A 27,999-nucleotide genomic window follows, 5' to 3' on the forward strand; every position below is an offset into this window, starting at 1 on the left:
ATGGCTGCAGGCTGCTACATCGCTGTTGAATTTAGTCGCAAGCAGCACTTTGTTCGCGGCCCATTCCCGGAGAGACAGGTGTTGATTTTGGGGAGAGCAGGTGCGGATGTTGGCTGTTTGGAGTACTCACACCTGTGCTCAGTAAATACAACATGTGACATTTATTTATTATTTTGGATTTCGATCAATTGAAAAAGAATCACAACATTGACTGCTGAAATCCCTACTTTGAAAGACCTTTTGCCCAATTGCAAAATTCTGTATTCTTGTCTATTATTTCAAGCCTTTTTTTTATAGAAGAGGTGTTGTTGCAGGCTTTCTCTAAATACAAGATGCCCATGTATCTGCTGTAATGATGCAGATGGAAGTGCTTCCTGTTCTCTGAACATCGGTTGAAGTGAGGTTGTTAGCGCTCCCGATGCTCGGCAGTATGAGGATTCTCGGGACCCCTGGGGGGGTTTGCCCTTGTTTCAAACATTTACTGTTAAACTGAGCAGAGAGAGGTGTTCTGCTAAATGGAAAAGAGTTGTTTGCTCCTCAAATAGACATTGCACCAGCGGCAATAACTTCACACAGAAAATAAAAAACCCTCCCTGCTTACGGTAGGCACTCTAAATGTAAATTAGTTCATTTAGGTTGAACCACATGCAGTTATATAACTCGTCTTGTGTGTTTCTATCGCAGCCTGCTAGCAGACAACGGTTAAACACTATAACCGGGACAAATTGCCTACTTCACAAGTAACAGTAAATGTGGTATAAAATGCAGTTATGATTACATAAGCAGACATAGCTGCATAATTGTTGCAGCATATAATGCAATTACTTCTGCAAAATGTATGTCCACATGTAATGTTTGCATCATATCTCTCCGCATTACCATATACAACAGTAAATATGTTTACTCCTGTGAATAAGGCTATAAAATATAAATGTATTTTTTTCTTAAAGGATTACATTGGCGATATTCCTTGTGTTTTTTATTGTAAAAAAAAACAAAAGGAACAGAACTAACAGTGAAGTGATTCCACTACAGTAACTACAGTTACTACAGTAACTATGGTGTCTATCAATGCCTCAAATATTGTACTATTACATACACACTAAAGAACCACACTGTTGCATTGGGTCACATGTTCTTTCTTTACGATTAACATAGACAGTGTAATTAGTTTTGACTCAATAGTCACTCACTAGAGCACCAAATGTATTAATCCACCGCTGAAAATAGTCCCCAACAAATGAAGTATTATTTCCTGTTTGAGTAACGTTTGCTAAAATCTATAGCGACCAGCTGAAGTTACTAAATCTTCTTGTAAAATAAAACTATATTTGAGGCCTAACCCTAACCTAAATCTAAACATCTGCACCATCTGCCATAAACACAATATCTCAGAGACAAAACGCACCATAAACACCCCACTGAAAACAGCACCTCTACAACATTGGGGAAAGTTGTCTCACCACACCGTTGGTAAATATTTTCCAATCCCACGCATCTATTAACCTTATTACCTCGGGACTATAGTCCAATGACCGTTGGACCATTGGACAGAGGAAGAGGGCAGAAGACGCGACATTTGATTGACAGCCCACTGCAGAGCCGCCCTCGCCGTCCACTGGTCCGGTCAGGATCGCCATGGGGTCTTCTTACCTTTTTATCAGTGGCCATTAACACCAGACAAACCGCACATTTGCAACACCCATCCACAGATCAATATGCCAGAGCAAACGATTATCAACTCTGAACCCCAAACCTAACCCTAACCTAACCCTCTTCAGTAGAAACAAATGGTCTGCAGACAGGAAGTATGAAGTATGTTGGTTCCGGCCTTATCATTACATTTGTTTGCATAACGCAATATAAAATAAGGCCAGTCTTAACCTTTTGCTTTACAAATGTTATTGGTACCAGTTGGTTTGATACGTAGTGTCTGTGATTGGAACACAAACACTAAATTAACATTGTCGTAACCACTCTATGGCCAATGGATGTAACTTCTGAAAATAAGTATAGAGTTCAGTGAATAATTATGAAAAGATGGACAAACAAAATTACTGGTGATGGATGGATAGGGTTAGGGTTTACCCTAACAGCAGCTGAGTCACACACCCAGCCCAGATTTTAATATCTGGGATGACATTACTTACTTAAAGTACAATAGAAGCATCTTGCTATGTAAAATTCACAGATAAGTTAAGGAGAGGTGGAAAATAAAATGTAGTTCATGTGGGAAAAAAACATGATTTTCAACACCCTGTTCTCCTGAGTGATATCTGGGACGAAATAAAGTTAGAGTTGATACAAGATGAATCTTTAATTATCCCAGCGTGAAATCAGCAGAAAATGCAGAAAACAGCACAGCAGGTGTAAGCACACAAACAAACAAACAAACGCATGAATAAGCAAAACGTTTATTTCACTGTTTTTTTGTATTTTTTTCTTTACACTAATTCGTGTTATTACATGTCTAATTCTATGTTACTATAATTTTATTTGATTATTTTTTCTGCAGTTCCCTATGATCAATGAGTTTGGGGAGGATACCAATTCCTACTGCTCCTTTGAGAGCAAAGAGACGGCGCTGCTGCACTCCGAAAATGGAAACCTGCAGCAGAGAGTCAACATCCTGACACACGAGGTGAGAGGAGAGATGAGGACAAGAGGGGAGACAGAGAGAGGGAGGGCGGGGGACACAGGACAGAGGGAAGGGTGGATCAAGAGGAGAGGGGAGAGAATGCAAAGCCAAGATGGGACATGCAGAGGAAAATCCGTACATTTCATTATAATAAATTGTGGGAAAATAAAAGGTTTATCACACCAAAGGTTTTCCTCCGCAGAAATTCCTCCCTGCATGCAAATTCATTTAATTAAAAGAAAAATGTAGGCCAAGCCTGTTGGACATACGCTGAAAGATTTCCAGAACTAATTAAGCACTAAAGCTGCCGCCCAAGCAAGAAATTACTGAAAATGGGTGTTTTCAAGGAGCGCTGTGACATGGGATTTTCATGCTGGTGTTCTATTTTTGAGATGTGCTTTAATTGGGAACAAACCTGGCTAGGATTTTTTGGTTGAATGTGTACGCCTTAAAAAAGAAGAAAGTAAAGTTTATGTGGGATGACAGCTTCTGATGTTTATTAGTTTATTCAGTTAATTAAAATAGAAAACAAGAAGGTATTTGGAAATAACCAAGTATCAGTTTTACTACTTTTCTACTATATGGGTAACTCCCTTGAGTGCAACTCCCTTCCAAATGTATGCTAAAGTGAGAGGAGAGAGAGGCAGCGACTATAATGTGTTTGGACTGCCCATTCCCCTCGCTTGCAACTTTCTATGACTGTGTGAACTAGAGCGCTGAGAAATAGATATGAGAAACTATCCACACAGGAAGGCAGTGGTAAAAACGGTAGCGGTTAAACAACAAAAAAGAGGTAGAAAATGAGAAAGAGGAAGGATATGGTTTATAGAAGCAGCAGAAGCAATTCACAATGTCACACGGTCTGACAGCTTTACAGGAATTTAAGGTCAGAAAGCAGAAGGCAAAATAACGTATTGATGTCTTTCTGATAAAATGCGGGCAAAACAGATGAACTGAGCTCATGCAGTGTGTACATTGAATTTTTGGGAGTATTTAGACCTAAAGCTCAAAATCAACTGATGTTAGTAAGTTCTTCTTTCCCTCTTGATATTGAGACCACTGCAGCGTGTTGCTGTGTCAAAATCTACTTTTAATTGAGGCCCTCCAGAGGGAGTTTTTCTCCCACACACTCCTCCCTGCATTAAAATGCTTCCAATGGATTCCTTTGTTTACTTCCGTAACATAATGACATCACTATGTAACACTGATACTTCTATTGGCTAACGCTCCAACACATTGTATGTGATAGGCTAATGGGCGGGTCATCTCTTAGCGATTGACCGGCCTGCTAACCAATCAGAGCAGACTGGGCTCTGGTTTCAGACAGAGGGTGAAAAGAGGTGCTGCATCACAGGCAGTATATGAGAAAAATTAAAGACCTTTTTGAACATTAAAAGCAGGAAAACATGTCACAGTAGAGGCACAAAATACAAAAATGAACCTAACAATTAGCATAATAGGACCCCTTTAATTTGAGTGTACACATAACAGCACATCTAGTAGTGGTATTAGGGCTAATAGTACAGTAGTAGTAGTAGTAGTAGTAGTAGTAGTAGTAGTAGTAGTAGGAGACAGTATGGTAGGTATTATTTAAGCAAGAAACTGTACACATTGTGCAGAGAGAGGAAACCATGAGAGGTAATAGGCCCAGCCTTCAAACCATTTAGTGTCAACTCTCTTTTTGTACGTCATTTCCTCCTTTCTCATGTCTTAGTCCTTCCAACCTAAGATGCGATTGGAGTAGGCACGGGAGGGACACGAGTAGAGAGTCGAGGCAAAAGGCATCGAACAAAATGAGACATCCATGCACTGGAGCCGTCAATTAGAGTAACTTCCATTAAATATGAAGGTGGCACAGCTGCATCATCTGCCCATCGTCACGCCTCTTTCGTACATCACAGTGCTGAAAACTACTCCGCAAAGAACACATCCAGCTCCTCTGAAAGCCTTCTGGAGAGAGTAGAGGAGGAGGCACGACATCCAGTAACGAGAATAGAAGAGTGTGGATGAAAAACACGGATTCATTCTCATCTGGTTTTGCAGATTTTCAGGAAATTCAGTCCATATTTTTGCTACATTTGGATGGAATCTTGCTGATTTTACTCATTCTAAGAGCTTATGAACAACCTTAGCATAACTCTTATTACTGATAAACATAGTGGCAAAAATAATGAAAAATAAGAACCGTTGGCAGTTTTAGCAACCGTCCCCACATTTGCATTTCTGAAATCTCCTTACAGTAGCTCTGGAGTATTCTCAGTCACGATGCGTTTGACAAGCCACCCTACACCTCAGTGTCAGGTTTCCATAAGCATATGTTACCATAGCCACAGTGAATGTAGACCTCACAGCAGTGGCATATACCTCTTTGTCCTCGATGGCTCTCTGTTTATCTCACTCCCTTGCTTCTGCTCCCACTCTCATTCTCCGTGTTGTCTAAGTGACCATATTCTTCATCAAAAAAGCACACGTCCTCGCCTGCCTCCCAATATCTGTATTTCCCTCCATTTGTTGCATGTCACTGCTCTCCGATCTATCAAAGAGTATGTGATTATGGCATCCCGTGACTTCCACCCCCTTATTATGTCACAGTGTGACAGATCACCAAGACATCCATTTTTTCAAGGGTTAAGATGATAGCGGAAATTATGATTTATCCGTTTTGCGAGATGGGGAGGTGTCAGGATTTCAGTGTCCCAAATTTGCTTGGTTACATAACAATTTCTTAAGAGACATATTTGACGCCTCGCACAAGAAGGAGGTTTTTTGATGTGTTTCTTTTTCCGTCTCTCCCCATTTGTTGGGAAAGCAGACAAAGAAGAAAGTAGCAAATGTATGTCAAGCCTTTTGTTCTTCAGTCTCAGCTTTTCTTTCTGTGTTTGTGTCTTCAGCTCCAGAAGAGGAAGGAGAGAGAGGAGCAGCTGGAGGATGTGATCCAGGCCTACGAGAAGATTCACATGGAGAAGAGCAACCTCCAGAGGGATCTCGACAAGATGGTCAGACATCACTCAGTCCACTGCACCGTGCACTCATGTTTAAGTAGCTTTACAGTAGCTGAAGCCATATGGCTCATTAATAAATTATCACAGCTATATTCCGCTGAATATAAAATGTAAAGCTGTCATTATGAACTGAGAATATGTGATGCTTACACTTAAAAAGGTTTAAAATCTAACGTTCATGCATTCAAATGTCTAAATACGACTAGACCTATGTTAAATATGTAGTTGAGTTGGGTTCTAAAATTGTACTAAATGTTTCCAAGAATTTTCAAACCCATAGAAATCTTATTTTTATGCATGGTAACAGCTAAAAACTCTAGCGCAACCTCTGATTGAGTTAGATATATTTTATTTTATTGAAACAATGTCAAATACAGAATAAGGCGCATAGACATCAATGTTCATCATATAAGCGGTACAACTTTATATTAAGGTACACAAATTCACCATCAACTAGTTGTTAATTAACATGCATATTAGCAGTATATTGGCTCTTTATTAGTCATTATAAAACACTTATTAATGCCTTATTCTACATGACCATATTCTACAAGTAATAGGCCATTAGTTGAGAGTTTTTCCTCAACATGAATGTACTAATTAGTGCTTATTTGTTGCAAGTAAGGAAGTTGTTGTACATGAGCTTTGGTCTATGCTCTCCTCAACATGTCTAAATAACTCAAAATGAGGTATTTCTATTCTAAGAAAAATGTTCCCTATTTTAAAGTGAAGTCTTGTTCATAACCAATAAGCAAGTAATTTGACTCTAATTGACCTGAACAGGTTCCATATTCTAAAGTTGCCTCCTCTTCACACTTTGTAAATACATTATAGCACACAACTACCAACATTAACCTCAACAGTACATGATCAAAGTAGGGACAAATTGAAATATCTGTTTTATTAATGAACCACTAAAGAGAGGTTCAGACACATACTAAAACATGTCAAGTTTCTCCAAGGCTGAAAACACATATACAGCCTGTTCTTTTTAATAAAAACAGATTTTTAACAGAGTTTATGTATTTGTGATCATACTGTGTGACCTGCTTGTATGTACTTACACAATAGGCGTACTGTTCTCTCTCTGTGTTGTACTGTCTCAGTGTGAACATAAATTAAACAGCCAGCCAAACTCTTTTGAGGGCCAGGGAATGAGCAGCCATGCTCCTTTATTGACTTATTTGCAGTCCACTGACATTCAAACGGAGTGAAACTATAAAAAAACAAGTTAGAAGGCACTTAATGATCTCGTACATGCAAGTGTAACATACACATATTACTTGTAGAATATGGTCATGTAGAATAAGGCATTAATAAGTGTTTTATAATGAGTAATAAAGAGCCACTATACTGCTAATATGCATGTTAATTAACAACTAGTTGATGGTTAATTTGTGTACCTTAATATAAAGTGTTATCGCTTATATGATGAGCATTGATGCCTATGTGCCTTATTCTGTATTTGACATAATTGTTTAAATAAGAAAACATATATAACTCAATATAATGAGATAGTAAGTCAATATATCTTTCCTGTGGTGCAAACAGGCTTCCATAGGAAACAGACCGCTCACAGACGTCATCAAAATGTATTTCTTGATTCATTGCAATGTTTATGTTTCGGTTGAAAGAAACGTTCTCCCTTTAACCTCATTGGGTAATATTTTATAATCACATGGAAATGTTAAAGGAAGGGAACAGCAGCGTATTGTTGTTCCGTTCCTCCCTTCTGAATTGGGCACTTTAGAGTACTCTGCACATTTAAAAGTAATTGACCTTTGAGCAAACATGTATTCATTACTTCTTATACAGAGTCAACAGTCCTTCAGAGACAGAAGGACTCGTCATAGAAATAATCGCTTGATTGAATGTACATATTGCACATCTTGCCAAGATACTGCAATTTCGTAGAATTTAGAACATACTAACCTATATGTTTTAGTTTCCTCCTTTATCAATCCTTTTGTTTTCCATTTTGGGAAAATCTCCTTATTTGAACACACTTCTGTAACTGAGTCATAAAACAAAGTCGATCGGGGCCATGCAGGTAGACGCTTCCAACTGAACAGATTGTCTGGCTGCTCTTTCCCAGATCCCTTCTGTGATAATAAACCCTCTCACATGAGAGGCTAGTCCGTTGAGCAGCTCATGCCGAGCGGTCTCAGCAGTTTTATGTGGGCAGGGTGATTATAGAATGAGGTGCGCCAGAGACGTTGGAAGGTGTCACCTGCCGAGGGCTGAGACAGTGTCAATGTCAGCTGGAGCCCGGCTCCGGCTACTGTACCTACTGGGCCTCATTGTCCTTTAACCTTCTGGTCATTAATCTACATAATATATACTGTATAAATGATGATGATGATGATGATGATGATGATGATGATGATGATGATGTGCGTGTATCATCTACATTTTAGGCAAAAAAATGAGATGTAAATAAAAAATATTCTTACATTTTTTCGTGAAGGGCTAAAACACGCCTACTACACCCTTGAATTTCATCCCCGCCACTCTGCCCTCCTCCCACCATTTTGGTTAACCTGCTTATATAAATAGAAGCACACATGAAAACTGACATAGATCTGTCCAGATCTGGCACAACACGGCGGATGATAAACTGCTAACTTTATCCACCATAGATTATAAGTGAAAGCAAGAATTAGCTGTTTTTTTCCAACTGTAACTACGGATAAACTGATTAAATATCAAACCAAAACCATTGTCCTAAAATAATTTCAGTGCCAGGAAACTAACGAATAGTGATACTGATATTCAGCACCGTTGAACATGATTACAAACGTTCTGGTCTACAAAGAAGCAAAGTAACCAAATAACTTTAAAATCTTCATAGGATTGAAATCAAATGAATGTGTGTGATTGCAGACCAGCCTGGTGGAGAAGCACGTGGAGCGCATCCTGGGCCTGGAGTCCGCTCTGAGGCAAAGGGAGAACTCTCTGCAGAAACTCAACATGCAGCTGCACAGCAAAGACATGCAGTACCTGCAGCTGCACGCCGGCCCCGACGCACACAGTGAGTGACCTTAGAGACAGACGGAGTAATGTTATCAGGATACAAAAATTGAACTGTATTCCCTTACAGTTACATTAAGAAAAGACGCAATCAGATTAATACGACAATTGGAAAAAGCGGGGATTACTTGCAGGATTACAATGTATCAATAACGATCAATAATTTATAGGAAGACGTACTGCCTGCATTTACATTCAGGTTACTTTGAAAAAAAAATGTTTTTAAACGCAGTAGGTGGACACCTGATTTATTAAAACAAAATACAGTTTTCTTGTAATTCATACATTAAACTAATATACTTTTTGTAAGCTCATCTATACCGTAGGTCTGTCCTACATTTATAACATTTTTAAAGTAACCCTCCAAACGCTGAGATTCTAGCTAAGATGTCATGGCATAATGATTTCAGTGTAAATATATTCTGATGGCAACAATAGAGTCAACCTTTTTTATTACTATCAATGCCGTGATTATTGACATTTTTGGAGAGCAGGATATTATTTCTTTTTCAGTAAAATGTAATTAGTAGATTTCCGTTAGTCCTTTGGGTATAATTTCATTAGCGTTATGTTAAATATTAAAAGTATTTTCTTAAATTAAGACGGATAATAATTATATTTAAAATAATAGTCATTTTAATCTAAAAATAATTCCCTTAACTTTTTCAGTACAAGATGTAGCTAAATTATAACAACCTATCCAAAAAAAAGTTTAGCGTCCAAAGTAAATAAATAAATACTCAAATTGAGACAAAAGCAGACAATCTGATAGAAACAGGAAATGCATTTAACATGTTTTCTATTCTACTTCCTTTAAATTGACCTTATTTTGTTTGTGGCGCTTTAGTGCATTTGATTTTGGTTCCTCCGGTTTTATTACATTTCCAAGGCAATCACGGTTTAAAGTTTAAAATTAAAAAGAGTATTATTTCAGAAAACTTTGATGATTACCACTATGATAGCTTTGACTGTAAACAAAGCAATACAACTTACATCTGTGCAATTTTATTTTTGTTTTTCGTTTAATCACTACTTGACACTGATACCTTTACTTTATAGTAAGAAAAAACATTTTCATATCAACCTGCCAAGATACGACTTATCTCTGTTAATCACCACTCATCTTTTCTCTGCATCTTTAATCAAATCCAACAATCTGGCCTGAAAAAGCATTTTAATTGAGGTCAAGTTGATCCTTGGCCTGTTAGAGGGAAGCAGATTGGACATTTTATTCCAACTCCCCAGTCGCTGTCGCAGAAAAACAGACCTCCAGGTCAATGCGGGTGCTTGTGATTGAAATTCAAAACATCTGAAGAGCCGGGTACTCAGAAATGGAGGATTCCTTGATTTGCCGAGGGATCTATATTGTAATTACTCTCCATTGGAAACCTGTGATATCATTCGACTTATTCAGATGCAAATTCATTCCCATTTTAGATTCTTCAAACAAGGCCGGGTCACTTACACTGCTTTTATAGCAAAAAGAAGAAAAAATATGCAAAAAAACTGCTTAATATATTGGAATATAGTCTTAACAAGGCTTTGTTATTTTTCAATTGCATCATAGATTACAAGCTAAAAACTGCAGTCCAGTACTAAAGGAGATTATGCCTTAACTTAAAGGGGCCCTATTGTGCTTTTTGGGGTTTTCCCTTTTTTGTATTATGTATATGTTTTTGTGCATGTAAATGGTCTGCAAAGGCTAAAATCCCAAAGACCCCTCCAGAGGGAGTTTCTCTCACACACATTCCCCCCCCCCTGCCTGAAACACCTCTATTGGACTCCTTTGTTTACTTCCATAACAGAGTCCCATCACTATGTAAATCTGGCATTTCTATTGGCTAATGCTCCAATACACTGAACGTGGTAGGCTAAGGTGAGGGACCTCTCTAGGCGGTTGACCAATCACAACAGAGCTGGCCATCTAACCAATCAGAGCGGACTGGACACTGGTTTCAGACAGAGGGTGAAAAGAGGTGCTGCAGCACAGGCAGTATGAGAACAAATAAATACATTTTTGAACATTAAAACATGTATGAAAATTAGTATGATATGTCCTCTTTAAGCTGATCTAGAGTCAGTGTGTGCTAACCTCTGCCCTCTTCCAAAACGTGGGAGGCAGATGGAAACCAGGAAGAAATGCATCAAAGCCATCTCAACAGATGCCTTTACTGATGGTATACCTTGCATAAACTCATATTTAATGGAAAACTGTAAATGAATTGAAGAAAAAGATCACTCTACAGTATGTGTACCCTTTGTACGTGTCCAATGAGGAGGCAGGAGCTCAGATACAAAAGATGATGCACTGTTACAGTGTTTTCATGCTCAAGGACTGAGTCTGTGTGAGCGGAGCTGAATCACTAACATGCCCACGCAGATCACATCACCCAGGTGCAAACTGAAAGATGCTGCCCTTGAAGAAGTCAACTCCTTACACAACAGCCGTGGACACAGGAGCTGCATTAGTCAGGGTAAAAAGCTAAGAAAATGTTTTGTTCTGAAGTTTTTTTCACTCTTTTTCCTCCCAGTGCTGGACTGTCCTGCTTTGACCCTTCAGAGCTCCCGTAGCTTGGACACTCTGTCCGACCTGAAGCTGCAGCGGCTGGAGGCCGAGCTGGAGGGGGCGCGGCACGAGGCCCAGGGGGCGCGTCAGAGGGAGCAGGAGCTGAAGGGGGAGTGTGAGAGGCTAAAGGAGGACATGAGGATGCTGCAGAACAGCCAGAGGGACAGGGTCAGTCATAGTTCCAGTTGTGTGCATCTATATCATTTTAATCATGTAAAGAATACTGCAAACAGGGCTGTACAGAAGATTTCAAAGCTTAAATTAAAACTTTTCATCAAAAATATTACTTCAATATTCAAAAGCCCTGAACCTTTTAGATTCTTTTAAACCGTTTTTTTCTGCACAGTTGCAGAGAAAGATGTATGATATTTGTTATGTAAAATAACATAAGAGCTTTGTAAAGTCAATGTATATTTTGAAAAAGGATTGATTAAATAATTTAGACAGGACTAGATTTAACATATTTTAAAAAACTTCATATTTTTCCACATTTAGAAAAAAATGTTTGGCTAACACAATTAAAGTAAATGACTTATGTTGTAACAAAAAAGCATATCATATAATGTATCTGCATTTGCTCTGCATCAAGATGCCATCACCTTTCTACCAACAATGAAAATCTCCATTTCGAAGGCACTCAAAGTTGATTTAATAAAATATGATAATAGGACTGACTCATTGAATCTGGTGAATTCAAATTGAGGATAATGTTCGATGATTTTTAAAACATAAAGCTCTATTAAAAACCTCATTAGAAGCTTGAAATGTAAAGACATTCGGTACAGCCCCAACTGTAAATCTTTCTTATAATACAATACTGCAACTCTGATTAATGCAAAGTGTTCAGAGATGTGTAAAACATTAAATCTATCCCTAAAAAGTTGATATTGCACAATTCTGGACAACACCAGATCACCAGACCCCTGACAAAGACAACATTTTTCATATTGAATATTGCTTATTGTCGTAACTGGCATGCTGCAGAACTGTCCAACCTGAACAGAATCCTTATAATTCTGCGCTGCACTTACTTACAGTGGTGGTCATCCTACAACACAACATATTCGAGATGAAGAGTTTTGTTCCAGCAGCTTTACAACACCAGCGGGGGACATATATTTTTGGCTCCAGTGGGACACAAATCCCTGACCTTGCCAATTTAAAGTTAAGCTTTAGGCATTGAGCTGTGGACAGATCCCAACACATCAATGTCAGAGTCCGGCTGAACCCAGGACATTAAGTTTTCAAACATGCTGAACTCAATAGTGTTCGTCAAAGATGGGTATATCAATAACACTTGTGTCTTCGCACAAAGACTGGAAGCATTGGGAAACAGCTAGCCTGTCCAAAGCCAACATAAAATATACTTCCTTAAAAAACTACAATGTCACATTCATATGCTTCAGCTTTCGAAGCCTTATTAGATTTTTGTTTACATGTAAAACTATTAATACAAATAACTTGAATTAAATGGGGAACTGCATGGAAATGTGCAGATTTAACAAACAACTTTTTAATCAGATCACTTTATAGTTTCTAGAAGATGGAATTTGTTTTGCTAGCTGTATCCCCCTGTTTCCAGTCTTTATGCTAAGCTAAGCTAACAAGCTTTTGGTTGTGGGTATATTTACTACAGACATTAGAGTGGTACAAAACACAAAACATCAACATAAGAACTCATTACAGCTGTTAAGGTGCATTTTAATGCTAAATTACAAGTCAATACAAATAAGCAATACCTCAACTTTCAAAATAAAGTTATCTTTCTCTTTTTTGGAGCAATATTGCTAGACATATTGCCATTTGTGAACCTTTTTCTTCTTGCCTGAAATACACATATAAACAAAAACGCAGTGCTAGGATGATAACCATCAATGAGTAGGACCTGTTTTCTCCCACGTCCACTTTATTTCTGACGACATTACCTTCCAACATGTTGGTTCGATGGGCTCATACTGTCAGATTTTGTCCAGTATTCCACCAGCACCTGCATGCTAATCTAATTTCACGCTCTACTTCGGCAGGAAATGACTTCTCAGTGCAAGCAGTGTGATGTGGAGTGGATAAAGAAGGTGGGAGATGAGCAGTAAGTGACCACCGCCGATCTCTGGGCACGGGGAGGGGAAGAAATCAAAACTAGAAACGATGGAAGGAAAGGTCAGGACGGAGGGGTTGGGGGTTGTTTTGTTTGTGAGGAGCATCATCCTTGGCAAGGATGGAGGAAAAAATAAAGAGCAGCAGGAGAACATGTTTCTCTTAAAGCCGCTTCTCATCTGCCTCTGTATTATCCTGCTGTGCTGAGCTGAGGTGATCTCCGGGGGTCTCATTAGAAACAAGACAAGCTGGGTCCAAAAGCAGCATTATTAAAGAAGTATTCATCTTAGTGCATGCATTGACTTTATTGAACTAATGTGAGCAGTAGGGGGCGGTGTAGGCACAGTGGAAAACTCCTTCCTGTCCATTTCCTCTTCTCTAAGTGGTCCAGTGTGTCTATCTTTACATTATTTCCACTATACCTGAAACCACACAACAAGAGCATTCAAGCTGGTCTGATTCAACTCAATACTTCCTGCCATTAAGAACAACAGAGTGGAAAGAAATTAGCTTAATTCCTTCATCAATAAGCATAGCTGTTTAAAGGTACATAAAGAAGTAAAACCGCAGCAGGTTTAAATGACTCCCACACAGTGAAACCCCAGAAGTGTTTCGATGGGGAGCAAACTGAAAGTAAACGGAGTGGCAGTGAAGAGGAGGACCTGGTACTGAGTGTGTGGTGGAAGCATACGGTTTTTTCCAGATCTTGGTCACCTTTTGGTTTTACTCAACAATATCACCTACAGTACTCCCACTGAAAACCTATAGTGCCTATACTCGTGTTTCCTGGGGCCTTTTTCTTGTAATTGGGCTTATTTAATGTAAACTGCACAGATTGATAACGGAGGTTTGGTATTATGCATTGGAACCATTGCCCTGTTAATCATTTAACATATTTTGAGGGACATTTCTATATATCTTTTTTTATATTTAAGCTTTTGACAATAAATTAGGTTCACTGTGATGCTTTTAAATCTTCTCCAGTGTACTTGAAATGTTGAATCGAATTAGTGGATTTATAAAACCCACCTTCAAATTTGTCATAATATATTAAACTAGAGTTACAACAAGGCAATATCTTTTAAACAACAAGAGGTCTTCTAACTTTATGGCAAAGTTATTTGAAGTGTGTAAATGTTGTTAAAGAAGCCCTATTAATGTGTACTTTTGGGGTTTTCCCTTTCCTATAGGTTGTTATACAGGTTGTTGTTAATGTAAATGCTCCAAAGGCTAAAAATAAAGCACTTTTTGAACATTAAAGCATGTAAACATGTCACACTGCAGGAACAAAATACAATTATGAAACCTGAAAATTGGCATAAAAGGGCCCCTTTAAACATGATTAGGTCAATATAGCAAAGGCATTCTGATTAAAAGAGAGTGCCTTAGACTTTTCTCATGTTTTCTTCTTTCTACATGTATCCTCAAATAAACTATATTTGAGTCCAGGAAGTACTCCTACCCAAACATTTAAAAAATACTTTTGCTTTTGTAATGTTTCTCTCTTCCTTTTGCATCTGTTTTGTAAGAGGCGATGCAGGTTGTGGCTTTTCCTTAAAACCAGTCATATTTGTTTTTTTGTGACGATGTTTGTGGTTTTTCATTCGCCTCACTCATAACTAGTAATATGTAAACGGGATGCCCTTGCCAACCACACACTAAAACCACCTGGCAATACACCCCCAAGCCACTGACTAATCCTTCTTCAGCTTTCAGAAAGTGAGAACTGTTTCTTATAAATCACGACATGATCATTTTGAGTTGAACCCCCACTACTTGTTTGAAATTCAAGAAAACATTGAAGTAATGCTGTGTTTTGAAAATGTAATTCTTCCTAAAATCCAGCCAGCCTTTGAAACCCGTTGTTAAAACATTTGAAATGATTACTACTTACAAAAAAACAGGTAGCGAAGCTCAACCCACTGTGACTTAGTGTGAGGAGTGTTTGACACCTCTGTTTGCCTGACAAAAAAAGCCCCCTCTGTTTAACATCCTGCCCCCCGTGATATGCAAACTGAATATATTTTTCCAGACAAGAGACACATAGTGACACGTTTCTAAGATCATTTTTGACTCCAGATCACTTATATTCAAACGTTAGTTGTCCCCGTAGGCCTCGTCCTTTATATTAGCGAATGAGCTCCAGCAGGTTTAAAAAGTAAAATGATTATTGGTTTCTATTATTATTACTTTGTTGGCCTTAGTATTGGCTTTAGTCTTAAGCCAACAAAGAGGAGAGCAGGCAGCTGCAGTGACGGCTCTTTCTTTGAAGCGTCTGATCAGATCAGAGGTCAGATTTCTGCCCACACTTCATCTCCCACACACATGTACACTCTTGTATCCGATTGATTCGGTGGCACGAATCTTTATTCAATGCAGCATCGGCATTATCACACCCCTCCTACGCACCGCACATTGTACAGTATGTTTGCACAGTTACACACAAGACAAAGGAAATACGAATAAATGCAAAATCACATGCTGCAAAGTATTTTTAGACATTCCAAGACAAAAACCAACAAGCGACCTGATTAAGAATTTCCGAAAAGATTGAGAAAGCCTACTTGAGCTTTGCAGGTGTTCACACATCTGCTTTACTACACGGGACTGAGAGTAAAAAGGTGTTGCAGCAAAAGCCGGGCCTCTGACACAAGCTGTCAAAACACAATGACAAAAAACTAAAAAGTGCAACAGCACAAACTGTGAAAAAGGAAGGGTTGCATGCATATGAATTGACAAGAAACTCAGTACACGCCTGTGTTTAGTAAGAAAGAAGTCAAAGCAGTGCTGAGAGCCACTTGAGAGAAGTCACTTTATGGCTGCTTTGGCGATATCATGTAATACTACAACTCCCACCATGCCAGTAAGTAACCTAAGGATTGCTATTTTCATACCGATGCTATTAATGTGTTTATATTTGCAGGAGATTTCAAATTACCCTGACTCATTACAATGTCAGCATCAGGTTTGTGGAACTTTTACCACAAAGAGGGATGTTCATTGTTCTGAGGTTGGGGTGAAAGGGGGGGGTCGATGCCCCGCTCTCTGTGAGTCACAGCACAGAGGGTGGAAAACTAGGTGGGCTTGTCGCTAAACGCCAACTAACCAGTGGAAGTTTTGACTTATTTTCAGCCTTCTTTTTAGAAATTGTTAACTTATTTGAAATGGGGTCCCTAGATTTATTTTAAATGATTTTGGGGGTCATGAACTTGAAGCCATGTGTTTGAAAATGTGGCAAAACAGCAAGCAGGTTTTTTCAGTACGCTGATAAACATAAAAAGTATGTGTATAAGATTGTTGAGAGGGGAATATAATACTTTATTTCATCAGTAGAAAAGAATACCAAGTGTTCTTCTGTTATATACCAAAGTGGCAGGCTTAGACACATAAGTGGGAAGACTCAATTAAGTTATTGCGCGGGTGTGTTGGGGAACACTTCTTATTTGACAGCGTGCTTTATATGCTGTGTAGGCAGGATACATTAGTGTTTTTCAATTATTTTTTCTTTTTGTCGTGCTGGTGTTTCTGTGGAAGTTACCTCTTCCTATTTATGCAGTAGACATTTCCAGCATGTGTTGCAAAAGTGTTGTTCTATAGCAATGTTTTATCTGCCACAATCTCTATGTAGGAATAAACCAAGTCAATTTCTGATCAACAAGACGTACAAATTATCTATCGGAGATGTATATCAGATCTGAGGTTGGCACTTACGTACGTGAAAAAAGTAATTTTTTATCTTTCCGCTCATCATGGGGGCAGGTGCTCCTGCTGACTGAGCATTTGCCAACATACGAATTTCAATTGTTCCTTTAAACTTGTAATATCTGGTTGAAAACATAGGACTTGACGCTAGTTTTATTGTTAAGACAAAGGCAGCTGAAAGTGCTTTTCATTCATCATTTCATACAAAAAGACCAAGAAAATAATTATTAATAATGATATTATAAATAAACGCTATAATTAAGTAACCCAATTATTTTTTTTAATATATATCATTAATTAAATAATACATAATTTATAGAAATATAGAAATGTTAAACACTGCCATAGGGAAACAATGTATTGGCAATTGTATAATTATTTGTATATTGTATACTGACTTGTTGTGAAAAGTAACTACAATTCTACCCGTGGTATACGCTCATTATATCACGGCTAAGAACCAATCAGATTGCTTGATTTGACTTGTTCGTTTTATAATTATTTGTATACAGTCACAAATGCCATTTCATAAACAGAGAGAATGGCAAAGTGGTTCATGATGAGTGTTTACGTTGTGCATAACATGCTCAACCATGTATTATCGGTGCAGAACATGAACATTTTTACATGGATTTAAATATCATGGTAAAAGTAATTGCACGTCTGGTATCCTGTGAAAGTTTGAATTCACATTTTTTATTGCAAAATGACAGTAATCAAACCTGGCCTTGGTAGAAGAAAATGATTCACGCTGGCAGGATACACTGATCTTAACAGATCTCCAGTTAGATTTCAGGGTTTCACATCTTGCAATTAACATTTTTAATCTACCACTGTCAGAGCTGGAATGACTTAATTTCAGGTCAGGACAAGGGAGTTTATAAAAATTGCTGCAACATTTGAGATAAGCTGAGTGTTATCAGATTTGAGGGCAGCTGGCAGCAACAGTGACTAACTATGATAGTTTCTTCTTTCTATCTCGACAAAATCCTCCTACAAATCTCACTCTGCTTCTAACCACATACAGTCAATATCACTCTTTATCCTGTCTAAGCTTATAAGTATATGGTTAAAGATGCACAGAGATTATTCCTTATATCTACTTGTTTCATGCCTGACAGTCATTTCTATTGTGGGACTCAACGATGAGTTTCAATCTAATAACTGAGCCTGTTGCCATGGTTGGGAAAAACACAGAAGCACATCCTTGTTTACGCTTCTTGAAATAGAGTTGCTCCGTCAGTGCGGCCCCCTGAGACAGTCATGACACATCTCGCATGAGTGTGATTTTATGCACTTCAAATTATGCGCCGTGACATGCACTCTAAAAATATAAGCCGATAAGCCTCTCAATTAGCCGGCCTGATTTGTGCGGCTTTGTCAGGGCTGTGGATCAGTGTGGATTTGTACAGTTGCCTACATCTTACAATATTAAAGACTATGATTAACTTCCATACATCACAGAGATTGGAGTTGCAATATTGTAACAATCCACCCACAATGTGATATTCTGCAATGACAATTATTATGATAATGACTTAATTGCCTTCCTTCCTCCAGGGTGAATTTGGCTCTGGCCTACACTGAGCTGACGGAGGAGCTGGGACGCCTCCAGGCACTGAGTTCCAAGCAGACGGAGATCCTGAGGAAAGCGTCACAGGAGCAGGCTAGCCCAGGTGAGCATGCAAAATACTGTGAATCAAAAATGTTGAAAGGCTGGGCCACTACACAAATGTCCCTCAGGATGAAGGTGTATTTAGATCCCTTACTTGAGTAAAAGCAGGGGTAGAATGTAACCAAGTACAATTGGTCAGTTGCTCCACCTTTGTACAAATTTGATGCAGATTTACAACTTCTACCTTACAATGAAACATGGAAATCATTAGTTACTCTTTGCAAAACAATTCTATCCAGTGGTATAAAAGTATATGTATAATTGCTCCATATTGTACTAAAACATTAAAATACTCTACATGAACACATTAGTGATGAAAACAGAGTACAATACGATTCTATCATAGTACTTTCTTATAAGATCATATAAGAAAAGTATACCCCCCCCCGAGATTTTTGGGATTTTCATACGTACAAATTAAATAGATTTAATTGTATTCTTTCTCTTTAATTGAATAATTATAGGGTTCGGGCTCACAACCAAAACAAAACTAATCATTTTGAAATTGAACATAGAAATGTTTTAGTTGATTTGGATTAGTTTGTAAAACTACATTTCATTTCAATAACTAATAAGTTACTGTAGGTCTTACATGTTTTATTATAGAGGCATTTAAAACCAGCTGGTTATCAGAAACTCACAAAAACATGTTGTGGAATTCAACTTACAAGTACTAAACGGTAGCAACACCTTCTCTTCCTGCACACATATAGCGTCTCACAACTTTGCGTCTACCATGTACCACAAACACAAAGGCATGCATTGCCTTTACGGAGCTGTGAATAGTACAAACTGGGATATTATCCTGCATAAATCAACGAACGGCTGCATTTTAAGGCAGCTAACAGTGGGCAAAACAAGGAAAACCCCAAAACTGCAGTTAACTTCTCCCCGTGGTGCTCTTTTGTGACTTGAATGGCACTTCATCTTAATTAGTACCAGCATCCTGCAAGAAATATGATTGCCTCTTGGCTATTTTTAACAACAAAACTAATATTTTTGTCAATTGTTGAAATAATCAGTTGGGATTTGGGAATTTGTGTAGAGGCTTAAACGTTCTCCTGTGAGAGTATAAGCGTGATCTGAAGCGTCCCGTTTGCGTCTTTCCACCTCATTCGGAGGCCTAGAGAGTGCACCAGAGCACAAAACACCCCCTCCCTCTCTAACACCTCAACCAACCGGCCATAAATGATGCTTCCTCTTTGATATGGGAAGTGAAGTGGTGACTATAGGGCTGACTGACTCATCAACAGGTCTTATTACACAAACTATACGACTGTACGGATTTTAATATTTTAATGAATGCATAGAGCATCATGATGTGCATTTATTTTCTGATTCCGATTCAACTGAATATCCTGATGGTTTATTTAGTGAAGGTGTGAAAGGATTATAAAACTGTTGAATCAGTAACATTGTCTACAGTTCTTTCTTGAAACAGTTGTATTTATGTAATGTCTTGGTGTTTTGGATGGATACTCTTTTATAAATCCACATAATCATAAGTATGTGTACACCTGTAACTACCATTAATTCTCATTTTAAATAGCTGGAAGATCACTATTGTCTGAAATATAAGTTTATGCTGCACCACTAAGATATCACTTAATTACAGCTGCAATAATTAGTCAATCAACAAAAAAGGAATCGGACACTTTTATGATAATCAATTAATCATTAAGTAATTTTTTAAGCAAAAAGGGCGGTAAAAGAATCAGCAGATCAATAATGAAAATAATGGTTTGTTGTGGCCCTAAACTTAAATGACAGTAAAGGGTCCAGGCCAGACCACTATACACAAATAAATGACATACACATCTGCTGTATACTGTATTGTAGTCAAATCTTCCAACATTCCTTTTAAATATGTTTCTACACGTTTGTTTTTCTTCTCTCAGTCCAGCGTCACTCTCCCATCCACCACCAGCGCCACTCCCCAGTGTCTCAGCGCCACTCGCCCATCTCTCAGCGCCACTCTCCGGTCCCCCCTCCATCCCACCACTCCCCCATCCAACAGAGACGCTCCCCTGTGCTGCAACGCCTCTCCCCAGACATGCACCGCCGCTCCCCCCTGCTCGACGTCAACAATGGACCGGCCTCTTACTCCTGCCGGCCCCCCAGCCAGCATCTGAGGGCCAGCTTCCAGGGCCGCCGCAGTTACTCCGAGGTGTCGGACCCCTCCGCCTACCACTGCCCGCCCCGCTTCTCCCTGGACCCCGTTTCCACCCTGCCTAAGCCCCGGCCCTACATTGACGGCTACGCAAAACAGCAGGCCCAACATGGGGGCTCTCCTCACGGAGGACTGCAGCACAGAGGCTCCCCGTCCCACCATCAAGGCGGTTCAGGAGGGGACGGGGGCCTCGGAGAGAGCTCCATGCGCCACTCGAGAGAGATGCCATTCCCTTTGTCTGAGGTGGCGCACTTGCATTTTGAGCCTCCTGCTCCTTCTACACCGGCCCCCCAGCCTCCACAGTCCTCTGAAGATGAGGAAGAGTGGAACTGCCCGCATCCCATCAGCCCCCCACGGACCCTTGGCGTGCTCTCTTCTACAGTGCCCAGTGGCGTGATGAGGGGCCCGGCGTCCTGCTCCGTGTTCCCCATCCCTCAGAGGTCTAACACCCTCAGCTGCCACCCGCAGCCCGGCTACATGTCAGCAGAGCACGCTCAGTCCTGGCCCTCCATCAACGTGAGTAAAAACAAGGTGTATGACTAAATTACATCTACAGTTGTAGACGTGCGAGTGGTTCTGAAACTATTAAGTTGCAGCAGTGAAACATTTTCCAAAGCAGCAATTTGCCACAACTGTGAGAGTGCTGAGCTGTTTCACACAAAATGACTTTTTTTCAACACCAATACTCTTTCCAATGAGTAGGTATTCTTTGCACTAAAAGGTCAAAATCTTCTTAAAGGCCTCCATCTTCCTCATGTTTCTTTCTAGTTCCTTTAAAATAATGACATAACAGAACATTTTTGCTTTTTTTCTTAAAGCGAGTTTTTATTAGTCAAGTATGTTTGGCCTAGCTTAGCATAAAGGAAAGAAAACAGCCCTGTCCACAACGAAAATGTACAACATCTCTAAGCCTTAAGACTAAATAACACATTGTCTATTTAAAGTACACAAACAGAAACGTGTGTGGTTTAACAGTGAGAACATAAGTGTATTTGTTGTCAAACATCAGCTGGGTGCAATTATATGCACAGTTTCTTCCTAATAGGGTTGCATGGAATAATACCATTGTGACAGTAAAGTAAAGACTAGAAATCACCAGTCAAAACTGGCATCAGTGCTAAATACAGAGCTGGCAGTCAGCAGTCCACGATGTATGAATAACCTGTAACTTAACTTGAACAATCAAGATGCATCAAGTAAATAAACAGCTTGGGGGGGGGTTCATTTTTAAACTTGTGACAGTGTCAGGTTAGCTGTTCCACCCTTGCAAGAAAATTGCATAAGTTGATTTCAGAAATTAGCTGAAACAACATAGTTTAACATTGGTGGCAAAGCCTTCTAGAAACTATAGGACTTATTACTGGTGTATGGTGGGCACTGAAAATGATGTTGTCCTGTTTAAAATACTACCTGGTGGGCAATTCAAAATAACGCATGGACATGTAATGGATATTAACTTTGCTCTAATAAGTCTTCTTTCTAAACGTAGCTGCCTAACACAATGAATCAGTGCATAGATGAGAGCTTCCTCCTGGATGTAGTACCAGTCGACCTATTATATGGCAAAACCCTGTTGTGTAAGTCTGAAGTGGTCACTCACCAAGTACAGTAGTGATATGATTGTGTTGCCGCCCACAGAATGACTAATACAATCCAGTGAAGTAAGTTGAGGGTGGCATGTGATCTATAATTTCTGTATCTGTGTGTGTGTGTGTGTGTGTGTGTGTGTGTGTGTGTGTGTGTGTGTGTGTGTGTGTGTGTGTTCCCCTGCAGCTCTGGATGGAGACGGAGGAGAGCGACATGCGGAGCTGCCCCCTCTGCCAGCTGATATTCCCTGTTGGTTACCCTGACGATGCCCTCATCAAGCACATTGACTCCCACCTGGAGAACAGCAAGATCTGATTGCCATGGCAACAAGCCGGCGCATACATCTGCGCTCTCCTCTTATAGATAATGCTAGAGAATTCGCAAGCCTGGCCAGAAGGAAAGTCAAAACACAGAAACACCAGTTAGCTTTGTGAGAACAGAGTCTCTCTAGATGGAGAAGCAAAATTAGCGCAGGTGTCAGTTATATTTGTGAAGTACTTCAACACGAGTCTATCCTGGATTCCACATGCAGAGTCCTTAAAGGCAGCTCTGCCTGTATAATCACTGGTTCTGGTTGCTGCTGTTTTGTTATGAGTCTTGTTGTGCGGTTTGAGGCAGTTTCAGGTATCGTGTTGTTGTTCGCTTCACAGTATAGTACACTTTGATTTAGCAAAGTAAGCCAAAGAGGATTTATGAGAGCTGGCAGGTTCAGGGGCTCTGCATGTCAAAAAAGCTAGTTTCAGTGTTCGTCAGGGAGATCTGAGGCATCTTTCTACTGTTCTCACCATTTAGCTTTAAATACTGTGTACCCGTTTCAAACACAAACAGTATATGTTGCATAAGTTTCTGTGTGGCAGAGGGCCAAGAACAGTGATCTGGTGGAAGCTGATTTATTGAATCGGTCCGACCTGATGAATGATTAGTCCTGAGAGCAAAGATTTGCTGATGTTGACCAGAGTACAGAACGACACTGTGAAGGAACCCTGATTGCTAATCAAGATTTGATGCCAGGTCACTTTCACTTCTCTAAAATAAGGTTTATTTTTCCGTTCAATAAAGTGTCAAACATTCCAGTCTCATTTCGCCTACTGACAAATCAAGCTGGGGAAAAGGAATGTGAAAGTATGTTTGGATCAGCCTGAAAGCGGTTTTAACCCGAACAGAGTTATGATGCCCTGCAGGGCGGGGCACTGATGTTGATGTGTCCTCTATACAGGTCGAGGGATATTTTTAGTCCGAATATACCTTAATGCTTGCGGCTTGTTTAAAAATCCAATTAACTCAGCACTTTAAGTTGGCTACGCCTATACAATGTATCCGTTTTCAGTCCCTGTGTATATTTTCCATGAATGATTTACTATTTATATTGTCCATCTGTAAGGCAAAAAAATATGAAAATATATTTTTGCAAATGTTAATGCACCACATGTTACATGTTGGTGTGCTTGCCCACTGCTGTATATACAAAACAGTTTGTCAAATCCCAACGCACAAGGTGGTTTTCTGTACAAAGACTTTGAAATAAACAACTGGAACTCTCTTTGGTCTTCCTAAAGATCTGACTTTCAAAACAGTTTGATGTCACCACTGCCCAGACCATCCAATAAAAAACAATACACAAACACACTCGTCTGCATGATATAAGACTTTGAGGAAAAGTGGCAGTGTATTGTGTTTCTATCTTGGAGATCTGATACCAGGAACTTCGTCTCCAAACCGCAAAGTTATCTCTGCAGGGTTCCAGCAACGACAGTATACCCTTCTTTTGATACCTGGGTTTAATTTGTAATCGCGATTGATTCTTTACTGGAGATCTACTTATTGGACTTGAACTTCTTTTGGAGAAAAATACCAGAAAAAACCACAACAAAGTTACTCTGATGTCAGCTAAACTAAGGCTTTTGGTTTCCATGTACAGTTTTTTATGAAGGGGATGTCCCAGCAAACCTACCCACACTGGTTAAAAGTTACTGAAGAGATTAAATGTGATGATAGTGGCAACAACCCCTGTAGTTCTCTCTAAGCAACACACTGAATCCTAGAAGCTTTGCTCTAGGCTGCACATTTTCTCACACCAATTTTTTCCAAAAGGGATCAAGAAATACAGTATATGACTGAAAGAAAACATTTATTGAGAGTTCTGATAACAGTTCTGTTGGTTATGATAGCATTGTACTAACCAGGTTAATTGCTGAGATCAGGGTGAGCACTAACACCGCCAGAAGAGTTGCTGAACTGCTGTTGCTAGCAAGGTAACCGCTAACATGCTATCAGCTAGCCTGTTAAATCTCCCTTGACTTTTTCATTCACCATTTTGTTCAATAAATAGTTATTTTACAGGGAAATCAAATTACTGCAAGCCGTTAGCAAACTTGTTAGCTTGTTGGTTTAGCTCCGTCACCTAAAGTCCACCTAGTTTATAAAAAAACTGATATTTGTACTATCAACTTCTGTCGCATAGCTGTTCTTCAAATTACCTCTCTTTTGTCAAGTCGTTTTTACTTCGAAAGTGGAGGTTAAATGAAATAAAATGGTGCAACAATGCTAACAAGCTAAAATAGCCACAGGTATTTTGGATTCTACGGCTTTCTAATCCAGGCTGCACTGTTAGAACGTCTTGCTGTTTTACAAATGGGCAAATTGGGGGGAAAAGTCATCCAAGTTAAACTCAATTCCATCATGCGTTACATTTCAGTCTCAATTCAGAGGCCCTAAAAAGTGTATCAAGACGAGATGCGGCAGGATTTGTGGTATTTAGCTGAGAATGTGACATCAATTTATTGATCCTTTCATAATTTAAGTAATCAATTGGGAAAGCACATTTTTTATTTTTCAAAAAGAAATCACCTACCACCTCCTCTAACCACATCCTGGGGAAACCCTGAAAACATTTGAGAATTTCACAAGAAATAGTGTGAAGTTCAAAGTAGTCAACAACAAACACAATCATGTCTAGCAGAATCTTCTAACTTCCTGCCCCATTAATCACCTTTATGAGCCCCTGTTGGATCTTGATCTGGATAAACAATACTCCTATTATTGCTAATGTTATTTTGTCCCATTAGACCTATTTTTAGCTCAGACATTTCAGCAATTCACTTGGTGATTATTGTAACTGTAAAAGACGTGAATCATCTTTAAAAAGGAACAACATCCTGAGGTGTACAATAAAAACTTCAAGGCAGTATACCGAGAAACTTGACCATTAAATCGCGAGGGCTTTATTAACTCCCAATTATTCTATACTGTATGTATGTTCCTATATCACTCTGTGTATAAAGGTATTTAAAGTTGTGTACAGAAAGGTATTTTTTTTGTAAGTGTGTAAGGCTAATGCAACATGTTCTCTATTATTCAACAACTTCAAATTGAAGTGTCTGTACATCGGTATATACCTACAATCCTAGCCACCACCACACTACGTATGAATTTATGCGACTTTTATACAAGAACTACCCTACAACTTTACTCACTATGTAGTAGTATGTCCTCTTGTAGTCAACTTATATCCACCTACAGCCTGCAGATAAGAGTTTATTTGTTGTAAACTGTGAGATGTGTGACAGTGAGCACTTTCAGACTACACTATGTTTGAAGAAAAATCCAAGATGAATGTTTACCTGAAGGTTTCAGGGATTCTACGGAAGCCTTAAATGGCCATGGTTCAAAAATATAATTTCTTATTTTTTTCTGTGGTACAGTTTATGTTTTGTCGAGACAACGTGATCTGGGCCTATGCTTATTGCATTTTATTTTAAAACCATGGTTTTCTCACAGTCTTTAATTGTGTCAATTAGATCTCAACAAAAGTATTCAGTATATGTAAAACAACATTTGTTATTTCGAGATAATGACAAAAATGTTTTGTCATCGCTAGAAAACAAGCAACATTACTTTGTTATCGCAGAAATAGAGGAATTCAATATTTAAACCATGGAGATGATTCTGTTATATCCAAAAAAATACATTTGTCATTTCGAGATAAGGACACGAGTGACTTGTGATCTCTAGAAAACAAGTAAAACGATCTTGTCAAAGGGAAATGGATAAACAATGGCCATTTAGGGCTTCCGTACACTATGATATAGGACCTTGATTAATATTTTTTCAGAAGGCTTTTTTGATGCAGCAAATAAAGATCAAAATGTGCATTTGACTTCACTGACGATGATGTAATGTTGCATCATAAACAACAAGTTAAACTGCATTTGGAATCTTTATGATAACTGTTATTTGATTTGTTTATGAATTCAGATTGCAAAAAAAATGTCATAAAGGAAATGCTTAAGTGCAGCAGGTAAAGAAACGTTGCACTTTTTTCTCCAAAATCAGAGGATCCACATTGGCTCACAACCAAAGACAACAAATAGTTTCCTGACAGAGGACATTGCAGAGTTTAGCGTGCTTCTTGTTCATGTCAGTGAGGAGGAAGCTGCTGCATTGTGGTCAATGGTGGCAGGGATGTTTTCAAACCACAGCCTGTTGGCCAAAAGCGGCAAAGCAGAGTGAACACACATAGTACACACTACACACACACAGTACAGGCTCACAGTCTGAGCTCACAGTGTGATGCACACTGATGTTTGTGCTGTAACACATCTGCAAGTATACAGAAGCTGTTCTGAGGTCACATGAAGATAACAATCAATTGTTCACGTTTAAGATTTTGCTTTTGTGGCTGCTGACTGTCAAGATCTCATCTGTTTTTCCTCTTTTTATGTTTCCTAACAACCACTTTGGTTTACTCAGGAGATAACAGAGTTCTGTCAGTGTTAGATTATATTAAATGTTTCTTTATCATGGAATTTCACTCCAAAATGTCCCTCAGATTTACTCAGGAGGCCAACGGCTAGGTCCAACAAAGAGAAACCGTTTTAAAAAGGCCAGATTTTTCATTCTTGTATAGCTCCTCTCTCCTGTAAGTAGCTTGCGAGTCTCCTGGGTAACACTAAGCGCACACAAAGACCTCAGCACTAATGAACTCTCCACTACACTAATGAGAAATAATGTCTACTCTGCCTAACGTCTGTGTGGTGCAACAACACTGCTGGCATTCAAAGACCTTTACGAGTGTGATTAACTAAAGGAAAGCAGCAACAAAGGTTCATGAAGATTCACTTTTTCTTTCTCTCTTTGTCTGTAAATATTCTATAAAATAAACTGGAACATGCACTGAAATAATGTGTGAACTGGCATCTGTATGCACAAATCATGATGATATTTGCCCCCGGCCACATTTTTACATTATTTTTCTGTTTTGTGATTCAATTTAGAACTTGTGAAGCACATACAAACATATCATCACAGAAGTTACCCACTTTTTGTTGAAAAGCACAGATGAGGGGGAAAACATGTCAAAAATATTACAGCCACTAGGGAAGTCTTCTTCAATGTGCTTTCCTTTAAAAACACCTTAAGAAGCATTAATTTACAATCAAACATAACTTCTGTATGTATTCTTACATATTACATTTGCGTGTGTGCTGCATTCTTAAAAGTTCTGATTTCAGAAAACATCTGATATTGGAGTTTTTT

The 27,999-nt window shown here is 39.0% G+C and overlaps 1 protein-coding gene across 1 annotated transcript; it reads left to right on the top strand.

The window, feature by feature from the left end:
• Nucleotides 1-27,625, top strand: LOC104966373 (TANK-binding kinase 1-binding protein 1-like). The gene is made up of 9 exons (XM_010795560.1): nt 1-141; nt 2,516-2,641; nt 5,530-5,634; nt 8,524-8,671; nt 11,202-11,404; nt 13,261-13,322; nt 18,593-18,708; nt 20,606-21,393; nt 22,651-27,625. The coding sequence occupies exons 1-9, from the start codon at nt 1-3 to the stop codon at nt 22,777-22,779; spliced, it is 1,818 nt and encodes a 605-aa protein (XP_010793862.1). The 3' UTR covers nt 22,780-27,625.
• Nucleotides 27,626-27,999: the final 374 nt, after the last annotated feature.

This window comes from Notothenia coriiceps, unplaced genomic scaffold (genome assembly GCF_000735185.1).
Source record: "Notothenia coriiceps isolate Sejong01 unplaced genomic scaffold, NC01 NC01_scaffold00037246, whole genome shotgun sequence".
NCBI lineage: Eukaryota > Metazoa > Chordata > Actinopteri > Perciformes > Nototheniidae > Notothenia > Notothenia coriiceps.